This window comes from Colletes latitarsis, chromosome 12 (assembly GCF_051014445.1).
Source record: "Colletes latitarsis isolate SP2378_abdomen chromosome 12, iyColLati1, whole genome shotgun sequence".
Lineage (NCBI taxonomy): Eukaryota > Metazoa > Arthropoda > Insecta > Hymenoptera > Colletidae > Colletes > Colletes latitarsis.
Genome location: NC_135145.1, coordinates 20,616,706 through 20,634,934, shown reverse-complemented (window position 1 = coordinate 20,634,934; position 18,229 = coordinate 20,616,706). Strand labels below are relative to the sequence as shown.

General features: G+C 41.6%; 1 protein-coding gene across 2 annotated transcripts; it reads left to right on the top strand.

Moving 5' to 3' along the window:
* Window positions 1–3,608: 3,608 nt before the first annotated feature.
* On the top strand, window positions 3,609–18,022 carry LOC143349042 (protein Star). 2 transcript variants are annotated; one of them, XM_076779906.1, is made up of 8 exons: window positions 3,609–4,963; window positions 10,484–10,675; window positions 13,847–14,060; window positions 14,199–14,363; window positions 14,440–14,631; window positions 14,710–16,745; window positions 17,011–17,148; window positions 17,587–18,022. In XM_076779906.1, exons 1-6 carry the CDS (start codon window positions 4,890–4,892, stop codon window positions 14,893–14,895), a joined length of 1,023 nt encoding a protein of 340 aa, XP_076636021.1. In that variant the 5' UTR covers window positions 3,609–4,889; the 3' UTR covers window positions 14,896–16,745; window positions 17,011–17,148; window positions 17,587–18,022. The 2 variants fall into 2 exon arrangements, with proteins under 2 accessions (XP_076636021.1, XP_076636022.1); XM_076779907.1 differs by lacking the exon at window positions 17,011–17,148 and having other exon boundaries at window positions 14,710–15,624.
* Window positions 18,023–18,229: the final 207 nt, after the last annotated feature.

The following is an 18,229-nucleotide window of genomic DNA, read 5'->3' as shown; positions in this document are numbered from 1 at the left end:
AGGGAATCCGAAGAGGTTAAAAGCGACACGTTTGCGATAGAAACTATGTAACGATTTAATGAAATGGCGTTGCAAAGGCCAGGTGGACCTCGAGAGAGAATGCTTACAAACATCGACGTTGTACATCGATGCGTTCCTTTCATTAAGTTTGAAAACCGACAAAGTTAACCGAAAGCGATAAACAAACAAAGGGTCCCGGCAACAAAGTTTTCTATTGTTGTTGCAGCTGCCGTTCTCTGTTTCCTTTTACGTACACGCGCAATAGACACTGTTCCGTAGACGAGAACCAATCACGTCCGCGTTTTTCATCCGCCCACGTTCACCTACGCCCGACCGCCGCCTTGTCGTTATTTCTCCTTTCACTCTGGTCCTGGGCGCGTTGTTTTCGCGTCAAAAAACGACTTTTCCTTTTCGACGTTGCTGGCAAAGACCGCCTAGAAGGTTTACCCTTTGGTCATGGCTCGCTGAACTCGATGTACACGCTTCAGAAACGTCGAGTAGCTCGCTGCCGGAGCAAATTGACCCGTCGTTCGTTCGTCCTGCCTTTTTCGTCGGTGCAGTAGGCTTTTTAACGATTACGTTGCCGGACGATCATCCTTCCGTTGTTCCTCGGTCATTACGCTTTCCCTTTCAACGCACAGTTGAAAGAAACATGGCTTGGTCATCCTCTACTAAGTGCTGTCGTCTGCACCCCTTATCGATCCATTTCCCATGACTTTCTCAGGATCTACGCATTCGAGAACATGCAGGTACTTCTACCCAAGCATACTTTAACGAATGTCTGTGCCGTAGTGTTCCGACGAAATCCATTGCTCGCAAGGCCGATTATTTTGAATCGATCATCCCGGTTGGTCGAACAGGAGGGAACACCTTCTCCACTCGAAGCGAAACTGCAAAAATAAATGGGACGAGCCGTAAATAATTTCTCGGTCTCGGACCTCTTTAAAATAGAATCCTCCTTGCGATCCTTAACGCGCAGCATGGTTTTCTTCCTACGTAGGGCTCGCTTCGAATCTGTTCCATCGTATCTCGCTGAACGACGCCAGCAAACCGGGTTAGCATGCTTATCTCTATTACCACCCTCGAGGATCTTGTTGGGCTAGCCTAACTGAGGCCACGCCGCCCTTTAGTCGCGTTAACTGGATTGTCTAATGCTTATTATCTATTTGGGCTAGCATTCTCGATGGATGCGGCGCTCTCGGACCTCGTTTAACTAACCATAACTTGGGTAGCTCGAAATTTTAGTCGACTAACTAGATTTCCCAATAAATCGATAGATCGCTCATAGTCGCAGGATTGCTCAACTTATTTCTCGCTGTTGCTGTACAGTCCTCACCATTAGTCTTATAAATTTCTAGGATATCTAGGACCTTGTTTAACCCTTTAACGCTCATATTAACCATAACTTGGGTAGCTCGAAATTTTAGTCGACTAACTAGATTTCCCAATAAATCGATAGATCGCTCATAGTCGCAGGACTATCATCGTCGCACAATTGCTCAACTTATTTCTCGCTGTTGCTGTACAGTCCACGCCATTAGTCTTGTGGTCAATTTCATGAAATTGGATGCGATATTCTAAGACTTCGTTTAACTAACCATAATTTGGGTCGGTCGAAATTTTAGACGACTAATTAAATTTCCAAATAAACCGATAGATCACTCATAGTCGCAGGATTGTTCAATTTATTTCTCGCTGTTGCTGTACAGTCCTCACCATTAGTCTTATAAATTTCTAGGATATCTAGGACCTCGTTTAACCCCTCAACGCTCATATTTTTCGGTTAACCAAGAATGATCAGTTTTCTTTATTGGATTCGTTTCTAAAAATGCAGTTTTTGTTAATTACAATGTTGTATCTACCGTATAATTTGAAAGAAAACAAATATTATCATCCCTTAAACTATAGATTAAACAAATATCGTTTTTCAAAGCAGTCAAACTCGGGTATGAACGTTAGGGGGTTAACTAACCATAACTTGGGTCGCTCGATATTTTAGTCGACTAATTAAATTTCCAAATAAACCGATAGACCGCTCATAGTCGCAGGATTACTCAATTTATTTCTCACTGTTGCTATACAGTCATCATCATTAGTCTTATTAGTCTAGGACCTCGTTTAACCCCTAAACGCTCATATTTTTCGGTTAACCAAGAATGATCAGTTTTCTTTATTGGATTCGTTTCTAAAAATGCAGTTTTTGTTAATCATAATGTTGTATCTAACGTATAATTTGAAAGAAAACAAATATTATCATCCCTTAAACTATAGATTAAACAAATATCGTTTTTCAAAGCAGTCAAACTCGGGTATGAACGTTAGGGGGTTAACTAACCATAACTTGGGTCGCTCGATATTTTAGTCGACTAATTAAATTTCCAAATAAACCGATAGACCGCTCATAGTCGTAGGATTGCTCCATATTTCTCGCTGTTGCTGTACAGTCCTCATTATTAGTTTTATAATATAAAACGAAATTATTATAATATAATTTCGTGAAATTGAATGCGGTGCTCTAGGACCTCGTTTAACCCCTCAACGCTCATATTTTTCGATTAACCAAGAATGATCAGTTTTCTTTATTGGATTCGTTTCTAAAAATGCAGTTTTTGTTGATTAGAATGTTGTATCTAACGTATAATTTGAAAGAAAACAAATATTGTCATCCCTTAAACTATAGATTAAACAAATATCGTTTTTCAAAGCAGTCAAACTCGGGTATGAACGTTAAGGGGTTAACTAACTATAATTTGGGTCGCTCGATATTTTAGTCGACTAATTAGATTTCTTAATAAACCGATAGACCGCTCATAGTCGCAGGATTGTTCAACTTATTTCTCACTGTTGCTATACATTCCTCACCATTAGTTTTATAAATTTCTAGGATATCTAGGACCTCGTTTAACCCCTCAACGCTCATATTTTTCGGTTAACCAAGAATGATCAGTTTTCTTTATTGGATTCGTTTCTAAAAATGCAGTTTTTGTTGATTAGAATGTTGTATCTAACGTATAATTTGAAAGAAAACAAATATTGTCATCCCTTAAACTATAGATTAAACAAATATCGTTTTTCAAAGCAGTCAAACTCGGGTATGAACGTTAAGGGGTTAACTAACTATAATTTGGGTCGCTCGATATTTTAGTCGACTAATTAGATTTCTTAATAAACCGATAGACCGCTCATAGTCGCAGGATTGTTCAACTTATTTCTCACTGTTGCTATACATTCCTCACCATTAGTTTTATAAATTTCTAGGATATCTAGGACCTCGTTTAACCCCTCAACGCTCATATTTTTCGGTTAACCAAGAATGATCAGTTTTCTTTATTGGATTCGTTTCTAAAAATGCAGTTTTTGTTAATTACAATGTTGTATCTAACGTATAATTTGAAAGAAAACAAATATTGCCATCCCTTCAACTATTAGATTAAACAAATATCGTTTTTTAAAGCAGTCAGACTCGAACATGAACGTTAGGGGGTTAACTAACCATAACCTGGGATACTCGAAATTTTAGTCGCCCAACTAGATGTCCGAATAAACCGATAAATCACTCATAGGCGCAGGATTGCTCAACTTATTTCATGAAATTGAATGTAATCCGATTTATGCGGTGTTTGTACTCGTTTTAATCGCAAGAATCCCAGCAATGCGTCGGTGTCGTTTTCGAAAACGTACGATGGAAATTATTCGTTCGATTCGGTTTCGGGGAGCGAATCCGATCGATCGAGAAACCGAACGGTTGTCTGTCGGGGTTCTACTGGTAAACGGGGAACACAAAAGGCGGCTGCGAGTTTACAGGATCGATAATGCCTTCACCGGACGTAAGTATGTTGGGTAGATGGAACGAGTGTGTAGCCCGTTGACCAAAGCGTGGCGTCGCGGCGCTGCGCACCACTGCGCGCACCACCCCAGAGACCAGAGAGAATATGGAGGGGGAGTCGAGACGAACGGTCTGTGAAAATGGTTGAGAACCGGTGGCTTCTACCTGGCCGTTTAATAGGAGAGCGGAGAGCACAGAATGTCCTCGTAAAAGCGAGCGAGAGGGACGGCGTGATCGAAGGGGATAGAGGAAGAGGATACGGATGGCGGGTCGGTGTTTAAAGAAGGACACCCGATATAAGAGGCATTGTACCCGGTTATACCGTGAGCCGTTCCAGGTGCTGGAGGGCAGTCGGCTCTCGCCACGGGACGAGCATATATGCACGTCGTCTGCGTTTCCTTGTCCAGGCCCGTGGCAAACGCGTGAAAATCGACGGCGCTCGTCTTCTGGGCATTTCTCGGCGATCGTCGTGGTCGTGGTCGTTGCCTAGAACGGGGCACCCGGCTGAAACGCGCGCCAAGTGGGAGAGCCATCAGCGAGCGAGCGAGAAACGAAGGAAAAAAGAAAAGAGAGACAAGACGAGAGGGACGCCTGTGGGTATCGCCGCGTGCCGCTCTGCAGTGCGACATTCGACGACAACACACGTTCGCTCGACGTACCCGCCGACTTCCCGTCCTATTCGGCGCACACTGTTTAATAAACTTTCGTACGGTGTGCCTCTACTCTGTCGACGTTTACACGCGCGTTCGTCGACGCCGCGACGCGACGCGCGATCTCTTTGTTCTCTCGACTCCTTCGACCTCGGTCGTCGCGCCGCGGCGCTCGCCAGTCGATCGACGCTGACGCTCTTCGATCGTTTGTAAATCCCTTTATCGAGGGGGGTGAACGGTTACTTCGACGAACAGTCGCGAGTGGTTCATCGAGGACAAGGAAACGCCTCCCCCGCGGTTTGCTCGGGCCGCACCGTCGACGGAGGATGTGCGCGGTCTGGTGAAACGATCCGGCCGATGTCTTTCGAATCGACGATCGCGTCGCACACGGGACGCGAGACGGAACCACGTGAATGCCGCACGCCACTGAACCTTCCTTTCCACCGGGCGAATTATTCTGGACCGGCATGGATCCCGTGAAAGCCAAGTACGTAAACCGAGCGACGATCGGAGCCTTCCCGTTGGTCCGTGAGTCACTCGATCAGCCTCTGCTGGTCGTTTTACAAAAGTGTTGTTCCCTAGCCCGTGCCTGCTCTAAATTCGCACGAAGTTGGACCAGGTTTCGCCTCGTTTAGTCGGAGCCCTTCCGATCTAGATCCGAGGATCGACCGGAGGAAAGTCGATGACGAGCGTAATTAGTTTGGAGCAACTTTTGATACGATATTACCGCGAAACACGATGAATGGGAAACGGTTTACCAATAGTTTCGTCGGTAACAACTTTGCAAAAAGTGTTCGTAACGCCGAAATTGACGAATATTTCACGTTTACGATATGTTTACGATATGCAGCGAGCGATGAAAATATCGAGCGCCAGGGCACGCTTGGTTTCGATGTTGTACAGTTTATAGTGGAATCGAATTAATATTAGCTCTTCTCTCGAGTATGTAATTACTCGGTACGATGTGTAACGATTGTATCTACGCGTAGTTTGTATTTGGTAACAGGTGTTTAACGCAGTCAGCGTGCACAAATGTGGGCATTAACATTGCTAATAACTCCGCAGAGATTTAAATAGCATAGGCGCGTTTTTAATGAAACTTTGATCATGAAAGTTGCGCCTACCCACGCAGAACAATCTCTTGGCGCAGATTCCTCTCCGTAATGCAGCTTCAAAGACGAAGCGGCCGTTAACGTTTAAGCTAATAAATTTTCCAAACAATAATAGACTCTATAAAGGGATATTATGATGCGTTTTCTCGAACAATAATTGCGTCCCCATGAACTCGTAGCAAAAGCTTACTCGGAAAGGCGATAGCGCGTATTTCTTCGCGTCAATACGATCTATTATTTCGAGCCTTCTCCTTTCATTTCCCGACGACTCGTGGCTTTTGCCCCGTCCTGGCCTTTCGAACCCAGAAATTCCCGAGGCTTCACCGTAAGTGGAGTTTTCTCGGGAATAAAAGGCCGTAGGGCGAGAACACAAAGCCGCCGGTTTCGATCGTTTTACCGAAAGCACGGTAGAAATTTTTACGCGTGGATGAAGACCCATTTACTGCCACCCTAAACTGTTTTGCTTAAAATATCGAATAAAACTCCGCCTCGAAAGAGGAACGCGCCCTCGGCATTGGAATATGCATAAGACGCTTACCGTGCAAGGAATAATAGCGGGAAAAGGATGGAAATTTATTCGAGAATACTACTCGATCGTCCCTTATCGAGTATTTCGTGATATAATGCAGAATTTGTGATTTAATGTTTTCGTACGGGCAGTCTGTACAGTTTGGACGATCGAAAGAAAGATGGCGCGAAACCGAGGCGACGATCTGTCTTGACAGTGGAAATTCAAGTCTGGCATCAAGCGATGCCAACAATTGGGTCGGGTAATTTAAAGGGCGTTCAACGCGCGAGACGCTCTCGGCGTCTTGACTATCCTCGTAGAAATTAGGCTACGACGGAGCGTGCGGTCACGCGTTCGTTTCGGAGCGATCTTTTCTCTCCCGTAAACTGCAATTCGCGACGCATTGTGTCTACGTGTCTCGTGCAAGAGGACGCGGAAGTCTAGACTGCCTCTGGGTCTCTCTTTCCATCCGTGAGCGGTTGTGTGGGTGTATCTGCACGATCGCTTGCGGAAAAAATCGCTTAGAAAGTGCACGCCGACTCGCGCGCTATTCCGTTTTACGCTCTTTAGAATATACAGGGTGTTCGGCCGCCTCTGGGAAAAATTTTAATTCTAGAGCCCAGAATAAGACGAAAATCAAGAATACCAATTTGTCGATGGAGGCTTCGTTAAAAAGTTATTCACAATTAAAGTCAAAAATTTCAAATCGTTCTGGAAAAATTATGTTCGGTTGCGGGGGTCAATTACAATCGTTTTTTATGAGTACACATACCCCCGAAATCCTATTCATTTCTTAGAAAAAAATTCGAGAAGGTGTGAAATTTTTCGACAAAATTAAAAAATTTCAAATCGTACTGGAAAAATTATTTTCGATTACAAGAGTCGATTACAATGATTTTTGGTCATTACATATACCCTCGAAATCCTACGCAATTTCGAGAAAAAAATTCTTTATCGAAAATCTAATTTCAAGCCAAAAATCGTTCCCCGAAATTTCATGCGAATCTTTAAAATGTCATAACTTCTGAACGGATTGGACGATTTTAATGTCCGAAAAGCCAAACGCCGCGTATTTTAGTGTAGAATATGTAACAATTATAAAAATATTGGAAAGGTTGTTCCTTGGCACCGTAATGTTAGTTAAACCCCATAAAAATGGTACAATTTTCAAACAGCCATAACTCCTATAATAGTGAATATATTTCAATGAAACTCTTTTCTGAAGTAGAGCCCATAGGTACCTACAGAAAAGTATTAAACAACTTTTCTGTAGGACGTCAAGCGAAATTATTAAAAATGAAAAACTAGTTTTGAAGAAAAATCAACAGGGGGTAGGTGTCTAAATTTCTCGGCGAAAGAAAAAAATTTCCAATCGTTCTAAAAAAATTATTCTAGGTTCTTGGGGCAAATAGAACCATTTTTGGTGAATACACATATTTTCGAAATCCTATCCACTTTCGAGAAAAAAAATCGAGAAAGTACTGAAATTTTTAGACGAAATTGAGAAATTTCAAATCGTTCTGGAAAAATTCTTTTCGGTTGCAGGGGTCAATTACAATCATTTTTGGTCATTACATATACCATCGAAATCCTACCCATTTTCTAGAAAAAAATTCGAGAAGATGTGAAATTTTTCGACGGGAAAAAAAAATTTCAAATCGTTTTGGAAAAATTCTTTTCGGTTGCCGGGGTCAATTACAATCATTTTTGGTCATTACATATACCATCGAAATCCTACCCACTTTCGAGAAAAAAATTCCTAATCGAAAATGTAATTTATGGCCCCAGAAATGTTGCTCGAAAAAATGCGAATCTTTAAAATGTCATAACTTTGGAACGGATTGGAGGATTTTAAAGTTTAAAAAAGCAATCGACGCGTATTTTAATGAAGAATATGTAGAAATTCTAAAAAATTTGGAAAAGTTCGTTTTTAACCCCGTAAATTAAGAAAAATCCCATAATAGTAGTCCAATTTTCAAACGATCATAACTCCTATCATAGTGAATGGATTTCATTGAAATTTTTTTCTGAACTAAAGCTCATGGGTACCTACAAAAAAGTATTAAACAAAATTTCCGTGCAGCGTCAAACAAATTTATTAAAAGTGAAAAACTAGTTTTGAAGAAAAATCGACAGGGGGTAGGTGTCTAAATTTTTCGACGAAAAGAAAGAATTTCAAATCGTTTTGGAAAAATTATTTTCAGTTGTGGGGGTTAATTACAATCATTTTTGGTGAATACACATACCTCCGAAATCCTATCCATTTTCGAGAAAAAAAATCGAGAAAGTACTGAAATTTTTCGATGAAAAAAAAAAATTTCAAATCGTCCTGGAAAAATTATTTTCGGTTTTGGGGGTCAATTACAATCAGTTTTGGTCATTATACATACCCCCGAAATCCTACCCACTTTCTAGAAAAAAATTCGAGAATATGTGAAATTTTCAACGGGAAAAAAAAATTTCAAATCGTTCTGAAAAAAATATTATTAGCTGTGGGGGTCAATTACAATAATTTTTAGTGAATAGACATACCCTCGAAATCCTGCGCATTTTCGAGAAAAAAATTCAGTACGAGCGGAACTTCAAACGTTAATAACTTTTTAATAAAGCCTCCATCAACAAATTGGTACTCTTGATTTTCGTCTTATTTTGGCCTCTAGAATCCCCCATTAAAATTCGTCGTTTCACATATTCTCGAAAAGATCATTTTCCCTCAAGTTCCCACTAACTGCGCTGAAATTTCATCGAATCGGGAACGCGAGTAAATATTATCCGTCGAGTACGTCGCTTGCGATCCAACAGAATCTTCCGAGCAAACTCCGTAACTTTTGTTTTCTTTTTCTCGTTACTCGCCATCAACGCTGTGCACCGTATTAAAAAGAAAAAGCAGAGACCAGTTTTCTAAAAATTACTCGAGTTTCGAGGAGATAGTGGCGCTGGAAACGAACTATTTTGCTGCGATGTACTCTCGTTACTTTGTGGCAGAGGAAGAGGCGCGTTATTTGGAATAGTTTTTCCCGGGGCTCTGGGAAAAATGGTCAAGTTTCTTCTTTCGCGGTCGAACAAATAAACTGCATAATGTATCGTGTTTTGCAGAGATGGAACAATGAACGAGGCTACGAAGAGCCGACGAACGACACGCACCGTTGATTAATTTGGCTGTAATTTTTCTTCTTACCTTTGCCACTACCGCGAAACGAATTTATCTGAAATAATCGCTGCCCCCGTTTTCTCGTTCGAACGTTTTTCTGCGCGCAGCTTAGTCGATCGCCATTTTTGTACGTCTACTGCGAGTTCTTGCACGACGTATCAAAGTCATAACAACGTTATGTCGTGGTATTACGCGAATCGATCGCGAATGGGGCCACGTAACAACAAGATGGTTGCACACCATCGTTGCAACTTTGAGATGCAATTACCTTACAGCATCGCGTGAAAGTTTAGTTACCCACTGGCCTCGCGTAACACCGTCGAGTCCATCGACGATCGATTTCCTCGATCTGGTCCGCGTTCGATCCAAAAATCAGACTCCTATCGCGTCTTCTACGAGCTTAAGTTTTTAAAAAGGTTCCCTCGCCTTTGCTTACATTTGTTCGAAGACAAGGTTCCACTGTTTCAAACATTGTCAGAAATAAGAAACTTATTTTTCCCTCAAGTTGCCTTACTCCCCTAAGGCGATAATCGAGCACAGACAGCTGTCACCGAACACCCGTCCGTGTCCGGGGCTCGAAACGGCGATTCTGATATCGTTTTACCATCCACCCTTAAATAAAGACCTTCAGAAAACTAGGAACGACGAGAAACGTACGTCGTTTCGTTGAATTACTGTTTCATCTAAGCGCTGCGCTGCGTTCTATCGAGTTTCGAAAATAGCTCGGTCGATAAAAATTCGGTCTGCGGCAAAATTTATGGAAAAATTGCCGGAGAATGTATTCCCGCCTAAAGAATTTCACCTTCCTTCGTGTTCGCGTTTATCCTTCCCCGCGATCGAACGGAATTCCCTTTCGAATCGCGGTGGGATCTCTCGTGTCCGTTATCTCGTTATTATATACGATGCAATATGCATCCAGGCTTTTAGCCGGTCGACTGAATTTAAACGCGGCATTAACTCGAATCGCCGCGTAGCCCCTCGGAACACGCAACGATTTCTATCGTCTTGCAACCCAAAATCAAACCAAGGCGCGCGCGAGGAAACCCTTGAATTACATTACAAATTCTGGGAAAATTGTCAGTATCGTACTACTCGTGATCAATAGAATCGTCAGAATTCTTGAACAGACACAGTCATCTTGGAATATTCCGAGTGTATCGAATAAACTGTTATCCATATACTCGCTAGTTGGAGGAAATAGGAGAACGCTCACCGTAGGTGGTTTTGTGTTTGCAGAATGGCCCCCACAGGGATGCCCCCGGTCACCGGTGTCCTGCAACCACCCACAGGTTCGACGCTGACAGGGTCCACGATGTCGAGCCACAAGAAAAGCTGGTGGAGAAGAGTGGCCCCCTGCCTGGCCTTTCTCGCGGCTTTTTCCACCGCCATGGCTTTGCTTCTCGTCTGGAGCGAAGCTGCGGCCTTGAGGTAAATTCTACGTTTTCGCCATGAAGCGACAAAGAGAGAAGAAAAGGCTTTCCTGACTGCTAGGTCGATTTTCTTGCCACCGTAAATTGCGGGGAAAGGCATCCACCGTTCGAAATCGCAGGGTGAATCGCGCAATGGAGGCTTCGTTAAAAAGTTATTAAGAATTAAATTCAAAAATTTCAAATCGTTCTGGAAAAATTATTTTCGGGTGTGGGGGTTAATTACAATCATTTTTGGTGAATAGACGTTCTCCCAAAATCCTACGCATTTTCGAGAAAAAAAATCGGGTAGGTGAAATTTTTTGGCAAAAAAAAAAATTTTTCAAATCGTTCTGAAAAAATTATTTTCGATTGCAAGAGTCGATTACAATGATTCTTGGTCATTACATATACCCCCGAAATCCTACGCAATTTCGAGAAAAAAATTCCTTACCGAAAATCTAATTTCAAGCCAAAAATCGTTCCTCGAAATTTCATGCGAATCTTTAAAATGTCATAACTTCTGAACGGATTGGACGATTTTAATGTTCGAAAAGCCAAACGCCGCGTATTTTAGTGTAGAATATGTAACAATTATAAAAATATTGGAAAGGTTGTTCCTTGGCCCCGTAATGTTAGTTATACCCCATAAAAATGGTACAATTTTCAAACAACCATAACTCCTATAATAGTGAATATATTTCAATGAAACTCTTTTCTGAAGTAGAGCCCATAGGTACCTACAAAAAAGTATTAGATAACTTTTCTGTAGGGCGTCAAATAAAATTACTAAAAATCAAAAACGAATTTTTAAGAAAAATCGACAGGGTAAGCTGCTGAAATTTTTCGACGGAAAAAAAAATTTCCAATCGTTCTAAAAAAATTATTCTAGGTTCTTGGGGCAAATAGAACCATTTTTGGTGAATACACATACTTTCGAAATCCTATCCACTTTCGAGAAAAAAAATCGAGAAAGTACTGAAAATTTTAGACGAAATTGAGAAATTTCAAATCGTTCTGGAAAAATTCTTTTCGGTTACAGGGGTCAATTACAATCATTTTTGGTCATTACATATACCATCGAAATCCTACCCATTTTCTAGAAAAAAATTCGAGAAGATGTGAAATTTTTCGACGGGAAAAAAAAATTTCAAATCGTTTTGGAAAAATTTTTTTCGGTTGCGGGGGTCAATTACAATCATTTTTGGTCATTATATATACCCCCGAAATCCTACGCACTTTCGAGAAAAAAATTCCTAATCGAAAATGTAATTTATGGCCCCAGAAATGTTGCTCGAAAAAATGCGAATCTTAAAAATGTCATAACTTTGGAACGGATTGGGGGATTTTAAATTTTAAAAAAGCAATCAACGCGTATTTTAATGAAGAATATGTAGGAATTCTAAATAATTTGGAAAAGTTCGTTTTTAACATCGTAAATTGAGAAAATTCCCATAAAAGTGGTCCAATTTTCAAATGACCATAACTCCTATTATAGTGAATGGATTTCATTGAAATTTTTTTCTGAACTAAAGCTCATGGGTACCTACAAAAAAGTATTAAACAAAATTTCCGTGTAGCGTCAAACAAATTTATTAAAAATGAAAAACTAGTTTTGAAGAAAAATCGACAGGGGGTAGTTCCTAAATTTTTCGATGAAAAAATAAATTTCAAATCGTTTTAAAAAAAATATTTTTGATTGCAAGGGTCAATTACAATCAATTTTGGTCAATAGATATACCCTCGAAATCCTATTCATTTTCGAGAAAAAAATTCGAGAAGATGGTGAAATTTTTAGACAAAAAAAAAAAATTTCAAATAATTCTAAAAAAATTATTTTCGGTTGCGGGGGTCAATTACAATCATTTTTGGTGAATACACATACCCCTGAAATCCTACGCATTTTCGAGAAAAAAATTCAAATAGATGGACAAATTAGCGTTCTACAGCCGCAACTTCGAACGTTAATAACTTTTTAACGAAGCCTCCATCAAGAAATTGGTATTCTTGATTTTCGTCTTATTTTGGCCTCTAGAATCCCCCATTAAAATTTTTCCCAGGGGTAGCCGAATACCCTGTATATTCTGATTGGACTCTTCGTAACTAGGCAATCTAATTTTTCTTTATCTTGGATCATCCGGTTGGAAGGAGCTTAGAAGAGAGCCATTAATCTCCTTGCCGTTCTTTCTGTGTCAAACGATCCGAAGCTAATTACAATCGTCGTTTGTTGAAATTTCAGTACGAAGAAAAACATATTCATATGTGGATTGACACTTGTCGGTTTGCTCGATTTTATTGTCGCGTCGTTTTGACTGTAAAGCCGAACGCAAACAGACTTATCGGCCATATCATAGCAAGTCAAATATTTGATCGTATTCGACTAGGATCCGTGAGAAGTGCTGCACGATTTGTAGTTGGAATGTTGACGAACGTAATATGTAATCCGTGTATTTTGTGTGCTCAAGACTTTAATGGTCGCACGTTTTACGCGAATTCAGTCGCCTGCTGTCTGTTTTTCGACTCGATGTATCTGTAAATATTCAAATATTAGCTCCATATAGTTTTATCGTTAAACAAATAGTTGGACACAGTAAATATCAAAGACCGTATTCCGTGAATAAAACTTTAATGATGTTTCATCGAAATAATCTTGTTGATTCATTTACCATCGAAGCAATTTATCCTTTGTAAATCTCGTTTGAGAAGAAAAGAATAGTATTGTTCTCGTCTTCGGAGATTTACAAAGCTTCTGCTGTGCGCCTAACGAGCGTTAAAGGTAAACGATTGTAAAACTGAGCTAATTACTAGGTCGCTCGATGATTATATTTTCCCTTGAAGACGGTCGTGCCAAAGACTATTAACGTTGCTCGACAATGAGCTTACAGGAAAAAAGTTCATTCAACGACGATTCACCAGTGTCTAAGACGATTAACATTAACGCCGCGAGAGTTTTAAGTCGCTTCGAATGTTAATGAAAATTGTGGAGTACGTATAATAAAGAAAAGTTTCAGAATTTTTGGAATATCTCTCGTTAGTAAAGTTTAGTAGATTTAGGTCCCAGCGGTGGCTATCTGTTCCTCGCTAAGCTTAAACGGGGAGTAGCTTATCAAAGTGTGCGTAGCGTGTGTACATGTCAAACTTAATGAGACTGCAGCTGCCAGTGCTTAGGTTAAAGCTGATGCTTCGATTGCAGGAGGCAGGCATTTGACGCTAACATGACCAGGGATTACGTGTTAAACAGCGTCTCGATGGACAATCCGGAATTGGTCGCGTATATTAGAGAGGTCCAATTGAAACCCACAACGCAACAAGATCCGTTGAATGCGACCCAGACCTCGGAGGAGAGGTACGTTTCGAGCCTGACGGAGGGGAAACGCGAGGGCGTCTACGTAGAATACATTAGCAGGGTAAGGAGCGACCTTTTAACCCGTCCAATTACCTCAGCTAATTCTTTACAACTTGATTGTGCGTTGGTCTTCCCTGGAAATTACACGTGGAGATCCTTCGTCTTACCCGAGAAATATGATAATGGACGCTTCTTACAGATAGGAGCCGTTTCTAGCACGGGCTGGCTAGAACGCAATTCCAGCTGGAGAGGCGTTTTGATACTGACCGACCCTAGAAGCTTCTTCGAGGCTCACAGAAGCACCAGGAATCAAAAGACCAGAGTGTTGCACGCTTGTCTTAGTACCGATAAGGATACCAAAGAGGCAAGTACATTGTTTTCAGCGGCTCTTAGTCATCGTGCCTGTTTGTTGGACTATTTTTATGATAATCGAATTTCAGATTACTTATCATCAGGAATCTGAGGTTCAAGTTACCAAATTAGGGGAGGGTCCGAATAGTCTGGTGTCGTCGGACGAGGGTCTGCCAACCACGAGATTGAAGTGTTTCCCATTGTACAGCGTTTTGCTAGCCTACAGTGCCACCACGTTGGATTATCTGAGCCTGGACAGTCCGGACGCCCAAGACGGCCAGGTGATTATCCGCGTCATTCCCTGTTTTAGTCGTTTTTCTACGTTTGTTCGAGCAGTACGCGACTGTCTTTTGGCGCAGGTCCTCGACACGATTCCCTGGGAGACGACGAGAATATCCGTCGTATCCATACGCTGGAGTTCTCAGCACAGCGAGACGGAGACGAAAGGTCTGATCGATAAGATGACCGGCAGAAGATACAAGCTGATGTACACGACCGACACCGGGAAGCTGATCTTTTTGTACAACGCGTTGCTGAAGATTTGAACACAGACTCGAGCTACTTTCAACACTGGACCGTTCTACGTTCCCTGCGCGACAGTTTACGAACAGGAGTTTATCGCGATTGGAAACAGTTTTTCGTCGAGCAAACGAAAGATACGTTTCGTCGAATCGTGGCTTTCATTTCCCGTAGGAACATGTTTCTTCTCGCGCGTAAGCACGACCGTAGAACAAGTCAAGTTTATCGTAGATCACGACAAGTTTCGTTTCAGTTTACAATCACACGGGCTAGTCGAACCGTTATCGACGATCTAGGAACACGGAATTGTTTCTTCCTTATCATTTTTCTCGTTTCTTTTAAACATGCTATCGATTTAACAGACACATGACAAAGACTGAAAGCTATTTTTCCGAGCGTTCGCTCGATCATACTTAACGACGGGCCCTCGTACCAGGGAGTCCTTCCGGGGAACGATCGATCTCGATCTCGATCTCCCTTCTCGCGCGTGAGTTCGCGTACGCCTTACGGAAGTGAACCAAAAAGAAAGATAAACAGAGATCCACGGAATAAACGTATTTAGTTTCGTACTTGTATTTTAGCGTAGGTTCGTTTTAATCTAATCGGATTAAGTCAGTGTGGATGAACGCAACGAGACATTTTCTTTTACGAACGATGTAGATTTTTATTTGTCGAAGAACGACAGCGCAAGAGCGCTGTCGCAGTGATAATCGACGAGTTACTCTGATTACCTACACCACGGGCCTTACTAGCACGTAAGTCGATATTTAGTTAAGATATTATAGAGTACCGTAAACCGGGTCTAATTTGCTCGTCGAAGCGCGTTCCTGTTTGAAAAATTTGTTCGTAACGCGCGAGCGAACCGACCCAGTAATCGGATTTCCCTTCAACGAACTCGACGCGTATTTTCGGCTCTGCTTTCGCGCAGGAACGCTGCTTTACAGGGGTTGAGCCTGGGTTACCTTGTTTCGTTATTAAGTTCGTGATTCAACGAAGCTACCTCCATCGGTCGTTACTTTTACGACCAAGCGAACGATGAAGTATGCGTTTCGGTTTGCTACCTTGTCCCCAGCCCATTTTCTTTTCATTCGGGTAATCTCGTCAGTGGCTGGTTCAAAGTTACTTTATTCCAGTCACATCCTCTACCCTCGAATTCAAAAGATTTCCGACGAAGGGACTTTCCTTTATTGCTTTTTTACGGTAATCTTTATTACCCTGTGTTCGGGGGTTGTCCGACCTACATCCCCTCCTCCGAGCAGTTCTTTCGGCGCTTCTCGCGACGGTAACAATTATTGTTACCACTGATGTCTTTCAAAAGATTCATTCGAATAGGGGTTTGTTTCGTCAGCGCCAGTCAGGTAACCCCGCGAGTAGCAGAGCGAACCCGGTTTACGAATTAGGACCCAGCGAAAACGCGGTCTTTCAGACGTCTCCGATTCGACGCCATACTTAATCACGCTCTCACGATGAAGTTCCACAGGGTATATCGGCTGGTTACGCCTCAACACTTTGACAGCCATGATTCGACGAAACTATGTAGAGCCAATATTTAAATATGCACGAAATATTTACGAAATGTTGAATTTACAAAGTTTGTTTGGAAGCTTTCTTGTCTGCGCGAAACCTGCAGCCGTCAAAGTGTCGAGTCCAATAGTCCTAACGAATAAAGATAATCGTTTCTATTTTGATAGATGGCTCGTTGTCGAGCGCTGGGTGGATAAAAGGATGTCGAATGGCGACCTGTCTTTATCGAGAATTACGCGCAACCCTTCGCATTATGTCGGTTCGTTTCCTTTTTTACACTCTGGCGCTACGCGAAACGTTTGCACGTTTCATTTCGAGAGAATCGAACGAATTCTTTTGGAGAACAATAAAGGTAGATATTTTGGAACCCAATCCCCTCTTTCTTCGTCCATTAATTTCTCTCGAAAGAAGATTGTTTTTTTTCGATTAAAGAATAGGACGCGTTCGTCGGTGTTAATTTTCCGTAGTAAAGTCGTATTGTTATTGTAGTTAATCTCCGAGATAATTAACGGTGAAAATACGAGTCGAGTTAGCGTCGAAGCGGCGGAGTATTGGATTAGCGAGGAAGTTGGTCGGTGAAAACCGTGGATGAAGTCACGAACGTTTACGATTTCCAGGAACTTTGATCGTCGCAGAGTACGCGCGGCCGGATTTTCAATTTCTGATTTAATTGAGAGCAGAAACGGGGCGGTGGGACTTTCTCGGGATGCAATTTCCGCGTATGTCTGCGCCTCGTGTTTGCCCCGCGCAATTAGGTAAGATCGCTGACGAAGATCTAATCTGTGGAGGAAATTTGTCGCGTTGCTGATAATGCTAGGCGGTTTCTCGGGACGCAACCTTGTCATCATTGCTTGTTTAAGCCGAGCATTTTTACCCTTTCGCTTCTGTCGTAGGAGATAAAGATTTGCAGCGTTGTCACTGATTTATTGACACCGTTTTATTGCCGCGCTAACCAAACATCCAAGCGAATAAAAGATAAGTTTCGTTGCCAACCGCGTGATTTATCGCCGGCCGCGCGTCCACTCGCGCTGTAATCCTTTCAGACGTTCGATTATTAGCAATAATCTCGTAGAAATTAAATCGTGCTCACCGATAACGGACCGTCTATGATTTTACGGCCTTCGCGCGTTGCTCGATCGAGAAACCTTTTTAGAATAGAGGATCCCCGTTTGGAATGTCTTTGAAATTTTCAGATACTCGAGCATCAGCAAGATCGAGGCTTGTGTGATCGATGGACGCATCCATCACGATTGGCAGCAACTCGAAAGTTCGATGGGACGATAACGACAATTTGGGCGACGACTCTTTGGGAGGATTAACCATTCAAGAGGCATACTCGAAGCGTCGATCTGATATTTGAATTATAACAGGAACAAAGCATAATTGCTAATATTTTTACTAATATTGTACAACGTTAGAAATAGATTCGATAGAATAGATTTTTACAGATCGAGGAAGGACGAAGTCTCGATGCCGTAAACATGTTGTGCAGTGCGATCGATCATCGTCAAATCTCACGATATCGTCGGAAATTCGAGGACAGGTGCACTCCAAGGTGCTGCAACCCTTAACAAAGTTGTTTTTTTCATTTACTCGTAATCAATTCGTAATCAACAAGGTTTGTTTATAATGAATCGCTATTACAGTGTACGAATACACTAAACTGTACGCATTTTCCTACTGTAACAAAACAATTTTACCTTTATTATTAGTTATTAATATTAATGTAAAAATGGGGAAAGTCCAAAAATTTCAAATCGTTTTGAAAAAATTATTTTTGGCTATTGGGGTCAACTACAATCATTTTTTATGAATACACATACACCCGAAATCCTA